Here is a 22,845-nt window from a genome sequence, read left to right as displayed (position 1 = left end):
ATATGAAGATTGCTTGTAATGCAGTGTTTAAAGGGACATTACATTTGAAATATAATCTTCCTGTAAAATGTTTAATTAGAGAAACAGTAGTGCCTTTTTCATACATAATTACTGGTTATTATGAATAAGAAATGTCATTGTATAGGATATTTTAAAAGAATACTGCTCCAGCCAACTTCTTTCTCAAAAAGGACCTTTAATTATACATCAGGGTCATTATGACATGACTAAGGACCTAGTGTAGGTCCAAAATGTTGTTTGTTACAAGCCTGAGGACCCTGATGTATAATAAAGGTTGTTTATAAGAAAGAAGGTGGCTGGAGCAGTATCCTTTTGATACAGTTGTTTCATTGGATGTGGCAGATCCAACTCCGTGCCCCTGTACACACTCCTACGAGGTGCTGTTTTTCTGTTTTGATATAAAAAAGTATGAATGTGTCTCTAAGCATGGATGCACAGTCATACGTTTTTATCTGTGCACTCAATTGAGATACACACCGTAATAAAACATTAGGAAGTGTTTAAAGGGATATTCCAGCCAAAATTTAAATCCATATGAATGCATTTCAGTTGTGAATAGAAGCTGTTTTGTATTACACAATTATAGCTGTTTCAAAAGTGTATTTAAGTATGCACCGTGCACCAGCATTTTAAACACAGCACTTTCTCAGAGAGCCTAAGGTGCTTGCACCATCTGGTAATTGCTGACATGATACAAGCCCCACTAGTGCTGTGAGCAGCTGCAGTTTTTAAAATGCTGGTGCACTAATATCTAGCTTGGCTTCACATGCACGTGCAGAGAAAAATGTCAACACTAAAACAGTGATAACTTTTACTAGAAGCATTTTTGACAATACATGTATATTGTAAATATGTTTTTATTCAAAGATGTAATTTATCTATGTGTATTTACATTTTGACCGGAATGCCCCTTTAAAATGTATCTTGAGCCTACCCTGTTTAAAATAAGCTATAAATGGATCCTAGAAAATATACTATAAATACTGTAAGAAGAAATGCAACATTAGCTTGAGCTTGCATATTGCTATAACTAAAGTTGTACATTCTGTTATACTTACATTACAATTCTTTTACATAATTACATTGACATTAATTCTCTTTGTTTCAGGATAAAGAAGGAAAGTAATAATAGTCCAAGGGAAACTGATCCTGAACCTCAGGGCTCTGGAGGTGGGCAGGACAACCACCGCTTCTTCTTGAAGAAGTCACCCAATATTGTGGCTGACCACCTGTCACCTTCAAACCATTCCCATCTGCCTGTTATGAATAGATCCAATGGGCAGGTGCCATTCCACTCCGGAGATGCCCATCAGCACCCAAAATGCAGCCACTGCCACTGCAACCACCATGAAGACAAAGCAAATTACAGCATCCCACAGCTGCCAGGCCATGAAGAAAGTGGAACTCTGTGTTCTCATCAGTCTACTGGAAATGATTCTTCAGACATTTGCCATCAGACCACTGAATGTCTTTGGAACCACTGGGCGGATGATCAGAGGAGAGTGCAGACAGCACAGCACCATGTTGTCACTGTGAGGTAGCCTACTTCTGACATATGTTTGTTGGCAATAATACATTTTAAGAGTGGCTCACTTAAAAAAATGCAGTTCCACAACTGTTATTTCAAAATAGTTACTTTTATAACCAGTTGAAGAAATACATAATTACAAAGCACCATGAGGAATCTGTTTTACCCTCCTTCCTGTTTTTCAGTCTGCTCCTGTTCAATGCTATGCATTTTTTTTCCTTAGGTTACTTTCTCTGTTCCTTTCATTCACTTCTCTCCTTCTCGTCACACTATTTTGTGGTTCATGTCATTCACCTATTCTTAAGGTCAACACTGGCAAAATAAGATAATTTATGTAAGAATTTACCTGATAAATTCATTTCTTTCATATTGGCAAGAGTCCATGAGCTAGTGATGTATGGGATATACATTCCTACCGGGAGGGGCAAAGTTTCCCAAACCTCAAAATGCCTATAAATACACCGCCCACCACACCCACAATTCAGTTTAACGAATAGCCAAGAAGTGGGGTGATAAAAAGGAGCGAAAGCATCAACAAGGAATTTGAATAATTGTGCTTTATACAAAAAAATCATAACCACCACAAAAAGGGTGGGCCTCATGGACTCTTGCCAATATGAAAGAAATGAATTTATCAGGTAAATTCTTACATAAATTATGTTTTCTTTCATGTAATTGGCAAGAGTCCATGAGCTAGTGACGTATGGGATAGCAAATACCCAAGATGTGGAACTCCACGCAAGAGTCACTAGAGAGGGAGGGATAAAAATAAAGACAGCCAATTCCGCTGAAAAAAGAATCCACAACCCAAATCAAAAGTTTTAATCTTTATAATGAAAAAAACTGAAATTATAAGGAGAAGAATCAAACTGAAACAGCTGCCTGAAGTACTTTTCTACCAAAAACTGCTTCTGAAGAAGAGAAAACATCAAAATGGTAGAATTTAGTAAAAGTATGCAAAGAAGACCAAGTTGCTGCTTTGCAAATCTGATCAATAGAAGCTTCATTCTTAAAAGCCCAGGAAGTAGAAACTGACCAAGTAGAATGAGCCGTAATCCTCTGAGGCAGGGATTTATCCGAATCCAAATAAGCATGATGAATCAAAAGCTTTAACCAAGACGCCAAAGAAATGGCAGAAGCCTTCTGACCTTTCCTAAAACCAGAAAAGATAACAAATAGACTAGAAGTCTTTCTGAAATCTTTAGTAGCTTCAACATAATATTTCAAAGCTCTTACCACATCCAAAGAATGAAATGTGTGATAAAATGAGCGCTAAAGAGCTTAAAAGGACTGTAGGGGAGTGGGTGTATTAAAATAGTAATTTATTACAGATATTAAAATTGGAAATATAATACAATATATTACATGCACATTAAAAAGGTTATTATAGTCTACCTATATTCTCCATGGATCCATGAGAACAAATGTAAAAATAAGATAACAATAAAAATCTAAAATGAGAGATACAGTGTTACCTATATCTATGTATCCAAATTGCCCTAAACAGCAAAATATTATCTTAGATCATTGGTATGTGTGATCTAAGAAATGCAATTGAGCACAAATATTCGTATTCAATACTCGAAGTGTGATAATCAGGTATTATCGTGATAATGTACGATACAAATGTGAATGAAATCGTAAATGCAACATCAAATGGATACAACTTGTGAATAAAATTGTAAATACAACATCAAATGAATAAAAAACAATTGTGATGCAAATCAAGTGACCGGATGATGCCGGTTAAATGTGGAAAAAATGCGGAAAAAATGTGGAAAAAATGTGGAAAGGAGGGGGGTGCCTTTCAAAAAACAATAGTCTCTGAAAATAAAGTAGTCTTTATAACAAACACAGTAGTTCAAAGTCCGTGAGTGGGTTTATGTGAAGAAGATCCTAGATGGTTAACTCCGAAGGAAACTTGGATGATTAACTCCAATAACAAAAATTACTTTCCAAAAATTTGCAAAAAATACTCAAAACTCTTTCCAAAACTTTTCCAAACTTGCAAAAATAACTCGAGTGACTGTGGCGTGAAATTAAAAAAGAAAAATATTTGTGAAAAAATCAAGAGAAATTAAAATAGTGCAGCGTGTAGGTCCAAAATCCTCCTCCTAAATCTGTGGGTAAAGGATAAATACAATAGTGTAATAACGTTTACATATGGTATAATGGAATCAGAAATGTGCTCACCACATATTACACTATTGTATTTATCCTTTCAAGGAACTTGCAGACAAACCCTTATCCAAACCATCCTGAAGAAACTGTAAAATTCTAGGAATTCTAAAAGAATTCCAAGAGAATTTATGAGAAGAACACCATGAAATGTAAGTCTTCCAAACTCGGTAATAAATCTTTCTAGACACAGATTTGCGAGCCTGCAACATAGTATTAATCACTGAGTCAGAGAAACCTCTATGACTAAGCACTAGGCGTTCATCTCCATACCTTCAAATTTAATGATTTGAGATCCTGATGGAAAAATGGACCTTGAGATAGAAGGTCTGGCCTTAATGGAAGTGGCCAAGGTTGGCAACTGGACATCCGAACAAGATCCGCATACCAAAACCTGTGTGGCCATGCTGGAGCCACCAGCAGTACAAATGAATGCTCCATTATGATTTTGGAAATCACTCTTGGAAGAAGAACTAGAGGTGGAAAGACATAAGCAGGATGATAATTCCAAGGAAGTGACAACGCATCCACTGCTTCCTCCTGAGGATCCCTGGACCTGGATAGATACCTGGGAAGTTTCCTGTTTAGATGAGAAGCCATCAGATCTATTTCTGGAAGCCCCCACATCTGAACAATCTAAAGAAACACATCTGGGTTAAGAGACCATTCTCCCGGATGTAAAGTCTGGCGACTCAGATAATCCGCTTCCCAATTGTCTATACCTGGGATATGGACCGCAGAGATTAGACAGGAGCTGGATTCGCCCATGCAAGTATCCGAGATACTTCTTTCATAGCTTGAGGACTGTGAGTCCCACCTTGATGATTGACATACGCCACGGTTGTGACGTCTGTCTGAAAACAAATAAACGGTTCTCTCTTCAGGAGAGGTCAAAACTGAAGAGCTCTGAAAATTGCACGGAGTTCCAAAATATTGATTGGTAATCTCGCCTCTTGAGATTTCCAAACCCCCTGCGCTGTCAGAGATCCCCAGACAGCTCTACAACCTGAAAGACTTGAATCTGTTGTAATCACAGTCCAGGTTGGATGAACAAAAGAGGCCCCCTGAACTAAACGATGGTGATCTAACCACCAAGTCAGAGATAGTCGAATATTGGGATTTAAGGATATTAATTGTGATATATATATAATATATATATATATATATATATATATATATATATAATTATATATATAATCTCTGCACCATTGGCACAGCATACAAAGCTGAAGAGGTCTCATGTGAAAACGAGCAAAGGGGATCACGTCCGATGCTGCAGTCATGAGACCTAAAACCTCCATGCACATAGCTACTGAAGGGAATGACTGAGACTGAAGGTTCTGACAAGCTGAAACCAATTTCAGATGTCTTTTGTCTGTTAGAGACAAAGTCATGGATACTGAATCTATTTGGAATCCTAAAAAGGTTACCCTTGTCTGAGGAATCAAGGAACTTTTTGGTAAATTGATCCTCCAACCATGTCTTTGAAGAAACAACACTAGTTGATTCGTGTGAGATTCTGCAGAATGTAAAGACTGAGCAAGTACCAAGATATCATCCAAATAAATAAGGAAACACCGCAATACCCGGCTCTCTGATTACAGAGAGTAGGGCACCGAGAACCTTTGAAAAGATCCTTGGAGCTGTTGCTAGGCCAAAAAGAAGAACAACAAATTGGTAATGCTTGTCTAGAAAAGAGAATCTCAGGAAGTGATAGTGATCTGGATGAATCGGAATATGAAGATATGCATCCTGTAAGTCTATTGTGGACATATAATGCCCTTGCTGAACAAAAGGCAGAATAGTCCTTATAGTCACCATTTTGAATGTTGGTATTCTTACATAACGATTCAAAATATTTAGATCCAGAACTGGTCTGAAAGAATTCTCTTTCTTTGGAACAACGAACAGATTTGAATAAAACCCCAGACCCCGGTCAGAAAAGGGAACTGGCACAATTACCCCGGATAACTCCAGGTCTGAAACACACTTCAGGAAAGCCTGCGCCTTTACTGGGTTCACTGGAATGCGTGAGAGAAAGAAACTTCTCACAGGCGGTCTTACCTTGAAACCTATTCTGTACCCTTGAGAAACAATGTTCTGGATCCAAAGATTTTGGATTGAATTGATCCACACATCTTTGAAAAATCTTAGTCTGCCCCCTACCAGCTGCGCTGGAATGAGGGCCGCACCTTCATGCAGACTTGGGGGCTGATTTTGATTTTCTAAAAGGCTTGGATTTATTCCAGACTGGAGAAGGCTTCCAATTGGAAACCGTTCCTTTAGGGGAAGGGACAAGTTTCTGTTCCTTATTCTGACGAAAGGAACGAAAATGGTTAGCAGCCCTAAATTTGCCCTTAGATTTTTTATCCTGAGGCAAGAAGGCTCCCTTCCCCCCAGTGACAGTTGAAATAATAGAATCCAACTGAGAACCAAATAATTTATTACCTTGGAAAGAAAGAGATAGCAACGTTGACTTAGAAGTCATATCCGCATTCCAAGATTTAAGCCATAAAGCTCTTCTAGCTAAAATAGCTAAAGACATATACCTGACATCAATTCTAATGATATAAAAAATGGCATCACAAATGAAATTATTAGCATGTTGAATTAGCTTAACAATGCTATACACATTAGGTTCTGGTACTTTTTGCACTAAAGTTTCCAACCAAAAAGTTGAAGCCGCATCAACATCAGCCAAAGAAATAGCAGGCCTAAGAAGATGACCTGAACATAAATAAGCCTTCCTTAGATAAGATTCAAGCTTCCTATCTAAAGGATCTTTAAAAGAAGTACTATCTGCCGTAGGAATAGTAGTACGCTTTGCAAGAGTAGAGATAGCCCCATCAACTTTGGGGATCTTTTCCCAAAACTCCAATCTATCAGACGGCAAAGGGTACAGTTTCTTAAACCTTGAAGAAGAAGTAAATGAAGTACCCAGACTATTCCATTCCCTAGAAATTACATCTGAAATAGCATCAGGAACTGGAAAAACCTCTGGAATAACTACATGAGGTTTAAAATTTTAAATGTTTACTTTTTTTAATATCAAGAGGACTAGTCTCCTCCATATCTAATGCAATCATAATATCAAAAATGGATGTAAGATTCATATTCCAATGGTAAAACTTTTAATTACTGAGACATCCATTTTTGATATTATGAGGAGTATACTCCCTAACTAACAGTTATTTTCCAAATGTTATTATATGTTCCGTTAATCTATTTTCACAATTGGGCATTACTCATGCTTGGTATGGATTTAAGCACCTTCACTCAAGCGCATGTCCCTTTAAATATTTAAAAAGTTCATAAAACAAAATATTTGGTTTAATATGCACATGCTATTTAATCTATTTTGTAATGAGGGACTCGCTAGCATATATGAGTGTATATGTATATTCGTACTTGTGTGAGATTTCTTGGTTTTGTTCTCTTTTAACTTTAGTCATTTCAATCTACACTTCAATACATGGGTATGTTCCTTTAAATTGCAAATTACCTTGCCCGCTTTATATATACATTTACATTTATAATATTGATGATAGTAAGCTATCACCACAGGTTATCACTCCAGTCTATATGTTTATACTAGTCCCTCTTTTGACATTATAGTATTCTTTCCTTTCCATATCTGTCACTTTTATAATAGTCTCTCAGTATAACATATGAATGCACTTTATGTTAATTATGTCCAGCTGGGGCTTTGTTTTCCCGGCCACTTGGCTATTTAAGCCCGGTGTCTGTGCTTACAAAGTGTGTCTATGAGTAAGGCTAACTGTAGCCAAAACGCGTAAGACAGCCCAGCTTTCTTATTTTATGTTCACCATGTCTTAAACTTTTTCTATCTGGTTTCCAATAAATATTGAACTTTTATTCTATAGTGCCTGGAGACTCGCCTGTTTTTTTGCAATTTTTGTTTGGATATACACAGTTACCAGGCTCGAATCTCGGCATTCAGGTGGTTAGTTGGTGTATGGGGCTACGATCGTGTAGCAGGGAATCCCATTGGCGTAGGAGACGAATTACGTCATGAACCAGGAAACGCCGGACCACGCTTAGCTACAGCGTGCAAATAACACAGCACTACGGAGGCTGTGAAGCGGTATGCCTATTTGGACGGATATCGGAGCACAGGCTAAAGACCTCCAGGAGTGAGGAGCAAGTGGAACGCCAGCGGGGCAGGATATTATAAAGGCTCGCGGAGAAAGGTTAAAGCAGCAAGTTTGGTGAGTTATACACCACTCCGGTGTTCAGCCGTACTTAAACCTGCCACACCGCAGATAGAGCTCTGTCCATACTTCCACATACTGCATGTTGTGCACGCACTAACAGCTTCTGGACAGGATTTATTTATTTCCCTCCCCATACACCATACACCTTGAGCAACACTGGGAAGAGTTTCTTGTTTACATCTTGCAATATGCAATAGAAAAAACAACATATAAAGCAAAATGATCAATTTCATTATATGACAGTTTCAGGAATGGGAAAAAATGCAAACAGAATAAGCCTCTGGAAACGAGAAGCAAAAAGAAATAATGACTTAAGTAATGTCAAAAATCTGGCGCCAAGTATGACGCCCAACTGATAAAATATTTTTTGGCGCCAAAAACGTCTGCAACAAATACGAGCGTCATAGATGACGCAACTACGTGAAAACTCTCGGCGCCTACTAAGACGCCGGAAATTACATCATTACGTCAACAAACGTAATTCTCGCGCCAAAAAAGTCTTGCATCAAAAATGACGCAATAAATTATAGCATTTTGCGCTCCCGCGTACCTAACAGCCCGCAATTTAGAAAAGAAAGTCAATTTGAAAAAATTTTAGGTAAGAAAATAAAATATTTTCATATGCATTTCCCAAAATGAAACTGACAGTCTGTAAGAAGGAAATATACTGATTAACCTGAATCATGGCAAATATAAGTATAAAACATATATTTAGAACTTTACATATAAAGTGCCAAACCATAGCTGAGAGTGTCATAAGTAAAAGAAAACATACTTACCAAAAGGCACTCATCTACATAAAGTAGTCAGCCAAACCAGTACTGAAACGAGAATCAGCAGAGGTAATGGTATATAAGAGTATATCGTCGATCTGAAAAGGGAGGTAGGAGATAAATCTCTACGACCGATAACAGAGAACCTATGAAATAGATCCCCGTTAGGATGACCATTGCATTCAATAGGTGATACTCCCTTCACATCCCTCTGTCATTCACTGCACTCTGAGAGGAACCGGGCTTCAGCATGCTGAGAAGCGCATATCAACATAGAAATCTTAGCACAAACTTACTTCACCACCTCCATAGGAAGCAAAGTTTGTAAAACTGAATTGTGGGTGTGGTGAGGGGTGTATTTATAGACATTTTGAGGTTTGGGAAACTTTGCCCCTCCTGGTAGGAATGTATATCCCATATGTCACTAGCTCATGGACTCTTGCCAATTACATGAAAGAAATAACTGCTTTTCTATCATTATTTCCTTAATCTTTTTTCTTGCCATTCCATTTACCTTCAGTTTCATTCCCTGCTTACCTTAATTGATGTTGTTCTTGTCATCTTCCTTCTATTTTCTTGCCTTGCTCTATCTTTAATACTTTCCCTTTCTTCCTCTGTTATATGATATGACTATATTTAAGGGACTTTATAAACACTAAATGCATTTTATAACCATAGTATTGAGGCCTCTCTCTTGCCATATGTGCCACCATGTTTAATTTTAGCTATCACTGCATTCCATTGCTGACGTGTTTGCACATGTGCAGCAATTCTCCTTCAGATACCCGCAGAGAAACCTAGGTTCCAAAATGGCAGCACCCATAATGAGAGGGAGATGCATGAAATGTATTAAGTGTTAAATGTCCCTCTACAATTCTATGTCAGCCTCACTTGTAGCCTAGCTGTCACTCTTGAGTTGTTGCTTATGTGCTTATTACACAAAACATGTCTATTAATAACTTGATGAGGCTACAGTGATCAGGACACTTGAGGACCCAACAGGAAAGACCTAGAACCCCAACAGGTAAAAACCACTAGCTTAGTACTACAATTACAAAAATCACATAACTCCATCCACCGCCAAGCTGTAAGTTTTATAAATATATTGTAAAATACAGATGTCGGGGAAATTATCGGTACCCTTCCAATTTTGTAGGAAAACGCACAGTTTTCTCTAAATTAAGTAAAAATTGACAAAAGTATTTGGTACCCACCATTCTTTATTTCAAATGTAATAAAACAAAAACTTCACTTTTGATTTCTGACTTCACATATTACTTTAAACAGTGAAATAAATGAGCAGGGCACGGACGAAAATATTGGCACTCTTAGCCTAATGTTTTGTAACACAGCCAATTGGAGACAATAACTGCAATTAAGCACTTAATGTAGCTCTAAATACGATTTCTACACTTTTCAACTGGGAATTTGGCCCACTCTTCATGAGCAAACTGCACAATGTATGGATGACAAAAGATGATTACATTTCAACACTTTTCAAGTTGAATGGTGCATTACTTGATTAAAGAGAAGGGCACCAATACTTTAAAGTGCAAGGGTACCAGTACTTTAAAGTGCAAGGGTACCAATACTTTTTACTACATGTGATATTTATTAATCAAATATAAGTGTAGTGAACAACACATGGTTTTTAATTTGAGGCCATTTCAATCAATAAGAAATTCTTGGGGAAAAAATGGTTAACCTGTGATTTTTTTTTATGCCTTTGCACTTTGCAAATGTCCCCAAGACTTAGCCTAAGACAGTTTAACCCCTTAATGACCACAATGTACCCTGTATGTCACTGGTCGTTAAGGGTTTTTTCAGGACATAATAGCACAAGTCTAGCAAGAACACGCTATTAATGCACTCCCTCCAGCAGGCTTTGTGGAATAGAGCAGTCTCAACGCTGGTGGTAAGACCGCGCTATAAAACAATCAAGTCACAAAAAAGGCCAGTGATATACAGGGTACGTCGCTGGTCCTTAAGGGGTTAATAGGAATATTCAAGCTATTATAAAACAGCTTTAAAGCAGCTTTTTTTCCTTTTTTATTTCAACAGGTTTTGCCTGTTAAATACTCATTTTGGCCAAATGCACTTTTTTTAAAATGTTAAAGCTTTTGTGCATGTTCAATCAGTTCACAAATTAATAAACTCAATTGTTTCTTAGTTTAATCCCTTAACTACTGAGCCATTTCACATTCCTGGCCTTAGCTATTTTTGAACTTTTAGATGCTATTCACATTTCAGGGTTACTGTAGGTAGTTTTTCTGTGAGAAACCCACACAAATTGTACATTGTTTTTCTCAGGAGATTCAACAAACCATACCATTATTACATGTATATGGTATATGTCATAACGTGAGAATGATACAGCAAAAAAGTGAAAAATTCATATTTTTATTCAATTTAATTTTAACAAACAAGGGAGTTGATAACAATCTATCTGCTATTGTCTCCTGGAAGTGGAATTTTGGTATCGGCCGAATTAGGAGCCGAGTTTCTCGAGTGATCACAATGCAATATTGTATCAGTAGTTAAAAATCCGCCGCTGCTGCAAATGTGTTTTCAACCAAAAATCAAAAAAGGGGGGCCTTTTTAAAAAAAATATAAACTTTGAGGTCTCCCGAAAATGACACCTATAATATTACAGCAAAGCTCTATTCATGGAACCACTTTGTTCGGCAAGGACATTAACCTATTGTCCTCATAATACATCCTCAACATTCAATTTCCATATGAATGCCATATGTTTCTTGCCAGGATGGGCATACTTCTATATGCACTTCAGGACAACAAATACTCATTCCTGATTACAAGCTCAATAATATATGCACTCATGAATGATTTTGGACTTAGCGTTTATGGAGGCTGTTCACAATTGTGCAATCTTGTTTAAGGGTCTCTTACAAAGATGCAAACTTGTTTACGGGTCTCTTACAAAGATACTAAGCAGCTGGGAAGTACAGTCAAGATTTACAGTTTAAAATAAGTGACAGAAAATCCAATAAAAACAAGTTATTAGAAGTGTTTGGCATAGAAATCTGCAATCTCCATTTTGTGTATAGTTCACACCAAACTGGAACTGGGTTTCACGCCGATCCTCGGGTTCAGGCGCACGGCGATGACGTCATCGCCGTACGTCCTGTCTTTCCTGATGCCGGTCCGGATCTTACCTGTGCTCTCCTTGGCGCGAATCCTGCACCTATGTAAGTACCTCAGTTGCTCTCATCTTTGTCCAAGTATAGGTGTTACTGTGTGTGCTCCTAGATGCTTTATTACTCGTATTGCTGGATTGTCTTATCATTGCTGAACTCTGCCTGTCTGACCACTCTGCCTGTTTAACCCTTGAATTGCTGGATTGCCTTATCATTGCTGAACTCTGCCTGTCTGACCACTCTGCCTGTTTAACCCTTGAATTGCTGGATTGCCTAATCATTACTGAACTCTGCCAGTCTGACCTTACTATTGGTTTACCCCTGAACTGCTAAACTGCTGGATTACCTTTTGTTGCTGACCTCTGCCTTCCCTGACCAATCTATTGGTTTACCCCTTAACTGCTAATCTGCTGGATTACCTTTTGTTGCTGACCTCTGCCTGTTCCTGAGCATTCTATTGGTTTACCCCTGTACTGCTATACTTCTGTTGCCAAACTCTGCCTGTCTCTGACCATTCTCTGCCTTAATCTTATTGCCGTGAAGGACTACCCTGTCTACCGTGAGTACTGCTTACCTTATTTCTTAAGCTCACTTTGTTCTGGGATATTTCCTTATACTTCCACTTGATGCCGGGATAAGAAGACTACTGGCCAAGTTTGGTCTGATAAGGAAATATTCTAGGAGCATTACACTGGGCCTTTAACATACAAAATAAATAACTATAGTCTAAGACAATATGTGTGTTGCCAAATGCCCATATAGCGAAGAAAAACAGTGCACAGTCTACCCATCCAGATAACATGATAGATGCATTTAGATGGGTTAGCAGTGGTGCAGATGGAAACAGATTGCAATAGTTAACTGTGAAATATGTGATTATACAGTCTCCTGTAAAAACCTGATTTTAATAATGCCTGTACTGTGTGTAATAGCCGTGCCATTGTGAGTGAAAAATGCAATAATATATGAAATATAAAATCACATCATTTGTAGATGTTGGTGTCCTGGAGTGAGTTTTCCTGCATATCACAATAGCTGTGTACATGATATCAAGTTGTCTTTACATTTACATATGTATATGTCCCATTATGTGACTGTATGTAGCCTCTCCAATAGGAATGAGCTTTAATGAATTGATACCATGTATGTTAACAAACCTCTAGAATGTCTCCTGTGGCCATTTCATTGTGTTTAGCATAGGTAAAATGTAAAAGACAGTTTACAGAAATAGCCATGATAAAGTCTTACAGGTGGCTGAAAAGCTCTTTCAAGGATTTATCAAGCACTTTAAGGTGCCGAATTTGATGAGCTTAAACTGAGCTCAAAAAGTACTTGAAAGTCAGCTGAAAACATATTGTTATGGGCAAGACGTCTTCAGCTCCATAGTGTATGCAAAAGAACCGCAGGTGCCCCTGGGAGAGGTGACCGGAGAGGATGACAATTGCTGTGGACATTTACTTCTGTGGCTCCTTGCGGGTCCATCTTCTTCCATTTTCATCCTGGTGACTTTGGTCCATCTTCTATCTTCATTCCAGTGGCGGCGGTGATGATCCTTTTCTGATCTTCAACACGGAGCTCCCTCTTCATGTGGTCGCCAGCCGCACACTGAATAGGGAATGCATGGTACCCCTTTTATATAGGGGTACCCTTGCATTCCTATTGGCTGATTTGAATCTTCAATTTCAAATCAGCCTATAGGATGAAAGGAAAAAACTTTTCTTCAAGATTGTCAAATGATACACATGCTGATTGGATGTTTACTGGAATTGTCATTAAGAAAAAAGTTAATCCAAGTGGGTTGGCATAACATTGCAATAGAAGCATTACTAAATGCACTAATTTAACTCTTTCACAGATGGATTAAAAACAAAAAAAGGTACACATATACTTTTTAATGGCAAAGATTCCTTTTTATGGCATTGGATTAGTTATAGTTTAACATCACTTTAATACATGATATCCCATACAGCTAACGATATCTGACTGCAACATCTAGAAATGGCATGTAGCAATCGTGTTCTTTAAATGTTGGTTTCTAATTTACACTTGCATTGTCCTAATTGACAGGTCAGTACAGTCATCTTCATTAACAGCATTTCAAATGGAACAATGTCTTTTAAACCAAGGTTTCAAACAGAACCATGTCTTTGTAACCAGGATTTCAAATGGAACTGCATTTTTCACAGTTTGCCTTCCATTTTATTTGTTTGTTACCAATATCAAAGTTCTTTAAATAAATTATAAGACAAACAACAATTATGTTTTTAAAAAAACATGATTTACAATATCCTTGGTGTCACCATCTACTAGAAATTGCTCAAAGACAAACGCTGTTCAAGGCAGTACGTTTTTCCAGTTTTGACAACATTTCTCTTGTTAGGTGTATCCAGTCCACGGATCATCCATTACTTGTGGGATATTCTCCTTCCCAAAAGGAAGTTTCAAGAGGATCACCCACAGCAGAGCTGCTATATAGCTCCTCCCCTAACTGCCATATTCAGTCATTCTCTTGCAAGCTCTCAACATAGCTGGAGGTAGTTAGAGGAAAGTAGTAAAATATAGTTAGTTTTTTCTTCAATCAAAAGATTATTGTTTTTAAATGGTACCGGAGTGTACTATTTTATCTCAGGCAGCATTTAGAAGAAGAATCTGCCTGCGTTTTTCTATGATCTTAGCAGAAGTAACTAAGATCCACTGCCGTTCTCACATATGTCTGAGGAGTGAGGTAACTTCAGAGGGAGAATGGCGTGCAGGGTATCCTGCAATAAGGTATGTGCAGTTAAGTTTTTCTAGGGATGGAATTTGCTAGAAAATGCTGCTGATACCGGATTAATGTAAGTTAAAGCCTAAATACAGTGATTTAATAGCGACTAGTATCAGGCTTGCTATCAGAGGTATATACTCTGATTAATGTGCAATATAAAACATTTGCTGGCATGTTTAATCGTTTTTATATATGCTTTGGTGATAAAACTTATTGGGGCCTAGTTTTTTCCACATGGCTGGCTTTATTTTTGCCTAGAAACAGTTTCCTGAGGCTTTCCACTGTTATAGTATAAAAGTTACAGTTGGTGCTGTTAAAATTACAAACTGTGACATTCAGCTTCCCTTAGCAGTCCCCTGCATGCTATAGGACATCTCTGAAGGGCTCAAAAGGCTTCAAAAGTAGGAGCTGTGGCAGTTGTTATGACTGTTTAAAAAACATATTTTTCGTTTTGTTAATTTGTTTTTTGTATTAAGGAGTTAATCATCCATTTGCAAGTGGGTGCAATGCTCTGCTAACTTGTTACATACACTGTAAAAATTTTGTTAGTTTAACTGCCTTTTTTCACTGTTATTTCAAATTTTGGCAAAATTTGTTTCTCTTAAAGGCACAGTAACGTTTTTTTATATTGCTTGTTAACTTGATTTAAAGTGTTTTCCAAGCTTGCTAGTCTCATTGCTAGTCTGTATAAACATGTCTGACATAGAGGAAACTCCTTGTTCATTATGTTTAAAAGCCATGGTGGAACCCCATAGGAGAATGTGTACTAAATGTATTAATTTCACTTTAAACAATAAAGATCAGCTGTTATCTTTAAAAGAATTATCACCAGAGGATTCTGACGAGGGGGAAGTTATGCCGACTAACTCTCCCCACGTGTCGGACCCTTTGACTCCTGCTCAAGGGACTCACGCTAAAATGGCGCCAAGTACATCAAAGACGCCCATAGCGATTACTTTGCAGGACATGGCGGCAATCATGGATAATTCCCTGTCAGCGGTATTAGCCAGACTGCCTGAATTCAGAGGAAAGCGCGATAGCTCTGGGGTTAGACGTAATACAGAGCGCGCAGATGTTTTAAGGCCCATGTCTGATACTGCGTCACAATATGCAGAAGCTGAGGAAGAGCTTCAGTCTGTGGGTGACGTCTCTGACTCGGGGAAACCTGATTCAGATATGTCTACTTTTAAATTTAAGCTTGAGAACCTCCGGGTGTTGCTTGGAAAGGTTTTAGCTGCTCTAAATGACTGTGACACAATTGCAGTGCCAGAGAAATTGTGTAGACTGGATAAATACTACTCGGTGCCGGTGTGTACTGACGTTTTTCCAATACCTAAAAGGTTTACAGAAATTATTACTAAGGAGTGGGACAGACCCGGTGTGCCGTTTCCCCCCCCCCCCCCTCCTATTTTTAGAAAAATGTTTCCAATAGACTCCACCACACGGGACTTATGGCAGACGGTCCCTAAGGTGGAGGGAGCAGTTTCTACTTTAGCAAAGCGTACCACTATCCCTGTCGAGGACAGTTGTGCTTTTTCAGATCCAATGGATAAAAAATTAGAAGGTTACCTTAAGAAAATGTTTATTCAACAAGGTTTTATCCTGCAGCCCCTTGCATGCATTGCTCCTGTCACTGCTGCTGCGGCGTTCTGGCTTGAGTCTCTGGAAGAGGCCTTTCAGACAGCTACTCCATTGACTGAAATACTTGACAAGCTTAGAACACTTAAGCTAGCTAATTCTTTTGTTTCTGATGCCATTGTTCATTTGACTAAACTAACGGCTAAGAATTCTGGATTCGCCATCCAGGCGCGTAGGGCGCTATGGCTTAAATCTTGGTCAACTGACGTGACTTCAAAGTCTAAATTACTTAACATTCCCTACAAGGGGGAGACCCTATTCGGGCCTGGTTTGAAGGAAATTATTGCTGACATTACTGGAGGTAAGGGTCATACCCTTCCTCAGGACAGGGCCAAATCAAGGGCCAAACAGTCTAATTTTCATGCCTTTCGAAACTTCAAGGCAGGTGCAGTATCAACTTCCTCTGCTACAAAACAAGAGGGAACTTTTGCGCAATCCAAGCCGGCCTGGAAATCTAACCAGGCCTGGAGCAAAGGCAAGCAGGCCAGAAAGCCTGCTGCTGCCTCTAAGACAGCATGATGGAACGGCCCCCTATCCGGCAACGGATCTAGTAGGGGGCAGACTTTCTCTCTTCGCCCAGGCGTGGGCAAGAGATGTTCAGGATCCCTGGGCGTTGGAGATCATATCTCAGGGATATCTTCTGGACTTCAAAGCTTCCCCCCCACAAGGGAGATTTCACCTTTCGAGATTATCTGTAAACCAGATAAAGAAAGAGGCATTCTTACGCTGTGTGCAAGACCTGCTAATAATGGGAGTGATCCATCCAGTTCCACAGATGGAACAAGGACAGGGATTTTATTCAAATCTGTTTGTGGTTCCAAAAAAAGAGGGAACCTTCAGACCAATTTTGGATCTAAAGATCTTAAACAAATTCCTCAGAGTTCCATCGTTCAAAATGGAAACTATTTGGACAATCCTACCTATGATCCAGGAGGGTCAGTACATGACCACAGTGGATTTGAAGGATGCTTACCTTCACATACCGATTCACAAAGATCATCATCGGTTCCTAAAGTTTGCCTTTCTAGACAGGCATTACCAGTTTGTGGCTCTTCCCTTCAGGTTAGCTACAGCCCCAAGAATTTTTACAAAGGTTCTGGGGTCTCTTCTGGCGGTCCTAAGACCACGGGGCATAGCAGTGGCCCCTTATCTAGAAGACATCCTGATACAGGCGTCAAACTTCCAAATTGCCAAATCTCATACGGACATAGTGTTGGCATTTCTGAGGTCGCATGGGTGGAAAGTGAACGAGGGAAAGAGTTCTCTATCACCCCTCACAAGGGTTTCCTTGCTAGGAACTCTGATAGATTCTGTAGAAATGAAAATTTACCTGACGGAGTCCAGGTTATCAAAGCTTCTAAATTCCTGCCGTGTTCTTCACTACATTCCGCGCCCTTCGGTGGCTCAGTGCATGGAAGTGATCGGCTTAATGGTAGCGGCGATGGACATAGTGCCATTTGCGCGCCTACATCTCAGACCGCTGCAATTATGCATGCTCAGTCAGTGGAATGGGGATTACACAGATTTGTCCCCTCTGCTAAATCTGGATCAAGAGACCAGAGATTCTCTTCTCTGGTGGCTATCTCGGGTCCATCTGTCCAAAGGTATGACCTTTCGCAGGCCAGATTGGACAATTGTAACCACAGATGCCAGCCTTCTAGGTTGGGGTGCAGTCTGGAACTCCCTGAAGGCTCAGGGTTCATGGACTCAGGAGGAGAAACTCCTCCCAATAAATATTCTGGAGTTAAGAGCAATATTCAATGCTTTTCTAGCTTGGCCTCAGTTAGCAACCCTGAGGTTCATCAGATTTCAGTCGGACAACATCACGACTGTGGCTTACATCAACCATCAAGGGGGGACCAGGAGCTCCCTAGCGATGTTAGAAGTCTCCAAGATAATTCGCTGGGCAGAGACTCACTCTTGCCATCTATCAGCGATCCATATCCCAGGTGTAGAGAACTGGGAGGCGGATTTTCTAAGTCGTCAGACTTTTCATCCGGGGGAGTGGGAACTCCATCCGGAGGTGTTTGCTCAATTGGTTCATCGTTGGGGCACACCAGAATTGGATCTCATGGCGTCTCGCCAGAACGCCAAGCTTCCTTGTTACGGATCCAGGTCCAGGGACCCAGAAGCGACGCTGATAGATGCTCTAGCAGCACCGTGGTTCTTCAACCTGGCTTATGTGTTTCCACCGTTTCCTCTGCTCCCTCGACTGATTGCCAAAATCAAACAGGAGAGAGCATCGGTGATCTTGATCGAGCCTGCGTGGCCACGCAGGACCTGGTATGCAGACCTGGTGGACATGTCATCCTTTCCACCTTGGCCTCTGCCTCTGAGACAAGACCTTCTACTACAAGGTCCTTTCAATCATCCAAATCTAATTTCTCTGAGACTGACTGCCTGGAGATTGAACGCTTGATTTTATCAAGGCGTGGCTTCTCCGAGTCAGTCATTGATACCTTAATACAGGCACGAAAGCCTGTAACCAGGAAAATCTACCATAAGATATGGCGCAAATATCTTCATTAGTGTGAATCCAAGAATTACTCATGGAGTAAGGTTAGGATTCCTAGGATATTGTCCTTTCTCCAAGAGGGTTTGGATAAAGGATTATCAGCTAGTTCTTTAAAGGGACAGATTTCTGCTCTGTCTATCCTTTTGCACAAGCGTCTGGCAGAGGTTCCAGACGTCCAGGCATTTTGTCAGGCTTTGGTTAGAATTAAGCCTGTGTTTAAACCTGTTGCTCCTCCATGGAGCTTAAACTTGGTTCTTAAGGTTCTTCAAGGAGTTCCGTTTGAACCCCTTCATTCCATTGATATCAAACTTTTATCTTGGAAAGTTCTGTTTTTGATGGCTATTTCCTCGGCTCGTAGAGTCTCTGAGTTATCAGCTTTACAATGTGATTCTCCTTATCTGATTTTCCATACAGATAAAGTAGTTCTGCGTACAAAACCTGGGTTTTTACCTAAGGTAGTTTCCAACAAGAATATCAATCAAGAGATTGTTGTTCCATCATTGTGTCCTAATCCTTCTTCAAAGAAGGAACGTCTTTTACATAATTTGGACGTAGTCCGTGCTTTAAAGTTTTACTTACAAGCGACTAAAGATTTTCGTCAAACATCTTCCCTGTTTGTTGTTTACTTTGGACAGAGGAGAGGTCAAAAGGCTTCGGCAACCTCTCTTTCTTTTTGGCTTCGGAGCGTAATACGCTTAGCCTATGAGACTGCTGGACAGCAGCCCCCTGAAAGGATTACAGCTCATTCTACTAGAGCTGTGGCTTCCACCTGGGCCTTTAAAAATGAGGCTTCTGTTGAACAGATTTGCAAAGCGGCGACTTGGTCTTCGCTTCATACCTTTTCAAAATTTTACAAATTTGATACTTTTGCTTCTTCGGAGGCTATTTTTGGGAGAAAGGTTCTACAGGCAGTGGTCCCTTCCGTTTAAGTACCTGCCTTGTCCCTCCCTTCATCCGTGAACTTTAGCTTTGGTATTGGTATCCCACAAGTAATGGATGATCCGTGGACTGGATACACCTAACAAGAGAAAACATAATTTATGCTTACCTGATAAATTTATTTCTCTTGTGGTATATCCAGTCCACGGCCCGCCCTGTCCTTTTAAGGCAGGTCTAAATTTTAAACTACAGTCACCACTGCACCCTATGGTTTCTCCTTTCTCGGCTAGTTTCGGTCGAATGACTGGATATGGCAGTTAGGGGAGGAGCTATATAGCAGCTCTGCTGTGGGTGATCCTCTTGCAACTTCCTTTTGGGAAGGAGATTATCCCACAAGTAATGGATGATCCGTGGACTGGATACAATAATAATAAATTATTTTTTTTGTGGCTACATTATTGCAATGGAGGAAACCCACCACTTAACAGTTTAACGAGTTATAGTGACAATTTTTAGAAGATGAGACAAGTTGCTATAACTTCCTTCCAATAGAAACCCTTAGTGCTCTCCTTGATTTCAGATGCATATCTTGCAAAACTGTAAAAATTTGATTTCTTAATCAACAATTGGAAATAATATAAAAAATATTAAAAGTGTCAATATAATCATTGAGCAAACATACCCAGTATACCCATCATTCGTGTATACAAATGGCGTTTATATTGTTTACCTGTTATCAGGATCGATTCAGATTACTATAGGTTAATCTCGTACATGCAAATGATGATTTCCCTTACACACTGTACGAAGAGGGTAATTGTAGACAACCCCCAAACCTAATCAGCAGCGCTAGTTGCACAACCCAGCTGTGTAACTATCTCTGCTGACTAGATCAGCTGCAGCTTCTTTCGGAACCAACAGTGCTCTGTGGGTGCTGAGAGCAGTACTTCTGCTATGTGTTTAACACATAGAGATGCAGGGTCGATAGTCTTAAAGTGACAAGCTCTAACAAATGACAGCATGTAATCTTTTCAACTATAATAACCCTTTAAGAGGTATGAATTGGCCATTGGATTCCCGGTTTTGAGCCTGACAACAAGTATTTAACAACATAAGACACATTCTCTGGAACTTTTCTAGTGAAAACTTGTTCACAGATGTTGGCTTTTAGAGGCAGAATCAATTTTGAATTTTTTTCACTCAAAAAACAGGCCTCCCATATCATATAGGAAAAAAAACATTTTATAAATAGTATAATATACATTTATCTTGTTCCTCACAGAGGATAACTGGTAATATGTTGTAATGATCCGTTATTGTATTATATGTGGAGTTACAGTGACGGAAAAAAATATTTGATCCCCTGCTGATTTTGTACGTTTGCCCACTGACAAAGAAATTATCAGTCTATAATTTTAATGGTAGGTTCTTTTGAACAGTGAGAAACAGAATAACAACAAAAAAATACAGAAAACGCATTTAAAAAAAGTTATAAATTGATTTGCATTTTGATGAGTGAAATAAGTATTTGATCCCCTATCAATCAGCAAGATTTCTGGTTCCCAGGTGTCTTTTGTACAGGTAACGAGCTGAGATTAGGAGCACTCTCTTAAAGGGAGTGCTCTTAATCTCAGCGTGTTACCTGTATAAAAGACACCTGTCCACAGAAGCAATCAATCAGATTCCAAGTTCTCAACCATGGCCAAGACCAAAGAGCTGTCCAATGATGTCAGGGACAAGATTGTAGACCTACACAAGGCTTGAATGGGCCAAACAGCTTGGTGAGAAGGTGACAACAGTTGGTGCGATTATTTGCAAATGGAAGAAAAACAAAATAACTGTCGATCTCCCTCGGTCTGGGGCTCCATGCAATATCTCACCTCGTGGAGTTTCAATGATCATGAGAACGGTGAGGAATCAGCCCAGAGCTACATTTTAGGATCTTGTCAATGATGTCAAGGTAGGTGGGACCATAGTCACCAAGAAAACAATTGGTAACACACTACACCGTGAAGGACTAAAATCCTGCAGCACCCGCAAGATCCCCCTGCTCAAGAAAGCACATGTACAGGCCAGTCTGAAGTTTTCCAATGAACATCTAAATGATTCAGAAGAGAACTGGTGAAAGTGTTGTGGTCAGATGAGACCAAAATCGAGTTCTTTGGCATCAACTCAACTTACAGTGTTTGTAGGAGGAGAAATGCTGCCTATGACCCCAAGAACACTATTCCTACCGTCAAACATGGAGGTGGAAACATTATGTTTTAGGGGTGTTTTTCTGCTAAGGGGACAGGACAACTTCACTGCATCAAAAGGACGATGGACAGGGCCATGTACCATCAAATCTTGGGTGAGAACCTCCTTCCCTCAGCCAGGGCATTGAAATTGGGTTGTGGATGGGTATTCCAGCACGACAATGACTCAAAACACACGGCCAAGGCAACAAAGAAGTGGCTCAAGAAGAAGCACATTAAGGTCCTGGAGTGTCCTAGCCAGTCTCCAGATCTTAATGAATTGGAAAGGCTCTGCAAAGAGGAGTGGGACAAAATCCCTCCTGAGAAGTGTGCAAACATGGTGGCCAACTACAAGAAATGTCTGACCTCTGTGATTGCCAACAAGGGTTTTGCCATTAAAATGAAAATCAATTTATAACTTTTTTGAAATGCGTTTTTTTTTGGATTTTTGTTGTTGTTATTCTGTTTCTCACTGTTCAAATAAACCTACCATTAAAATTATAGACTGATCAATTCTTTGTCAGTGGGCAAACATACAAAATCAGCAGGGGATCAAATATTTTTTTCCCTCACTGTAGATGTGTGTTTATCTAAGATAATGAGCAAAATGATCACAATTTCTAAAATATTTTTCTTTTTCTTTGCCAGACATGATAAAGGGTTTAGGATACCAAAAAGGTATGTGTGACAATAGCATGATCTTATCAAGCTTTAATATTAAAATTACAAATTTTTTTTTTTTTAGCTGTTAAAATAATAATATTTATTATACTAGAATACTGAGAGACTTCATATTGTGTTTTTGGTTAGCATAATTTCCTGAAAGATAGTAAAATCTTTTCTCAGCTTCTTCTTGGCTCGTTGTAAAAAGTCCTTTCTTCACTGTACATTCCCGTGGCTTGTACTTCCTTTGTGGTTCCCA

The 22,845-nt window shown here is 39.4% G+C and overlaps 1 protein-coding gene across 1 annotated transcript in view; it reads left to right on the top strand.

Moving 5' to 3' along the window:
- The first annotated feature begins 223 nt into the window (after nucleotides 1-223).
- The window catches only part of DISP2 (dispatched RND transporter family member 2), a 129,673-nt gene continuing 107,051 nt past the window's right edge, over nucleotides 224-22,845 (top strand). Inside the window, exons 1-3 of the mRNA XM_053711811.1 lie at nucleotides 224-240; nucleotides 1,130-1,558; nucleotides 22,572-22,601. Coding sequence (XP_053567786.1) covers nucleotides 224-240; nucleotides 1,130-1,558; nucleotides 22,572-22,601 — 476 coding nt within the window. The remainder of the gene's footprint in view (nucleotides 241-1,129; nucleotides 1,559-22,571; nucleotides 22,602-22,845) is intronic.

The sequence above is a fragment of the Bombina bombina genome, chromosome 1 (assembly GCF_027579735.1).
Source record: "Bombina bombina isolate aBomBom1 chromosome 1, aBomBom1.pri, whole genome shotgun sequence".
Taxonomy (NCBI): Eukaryota; Metazoa; Chordata; class Amphibia; order Anura; family Bombinatoridae; genus Bombina; species Bombina bombina.
Note: the sequence above shows the minus strand (reverse complement) of the source record. Positions and strands in the feature narration are given on the sequence as shown.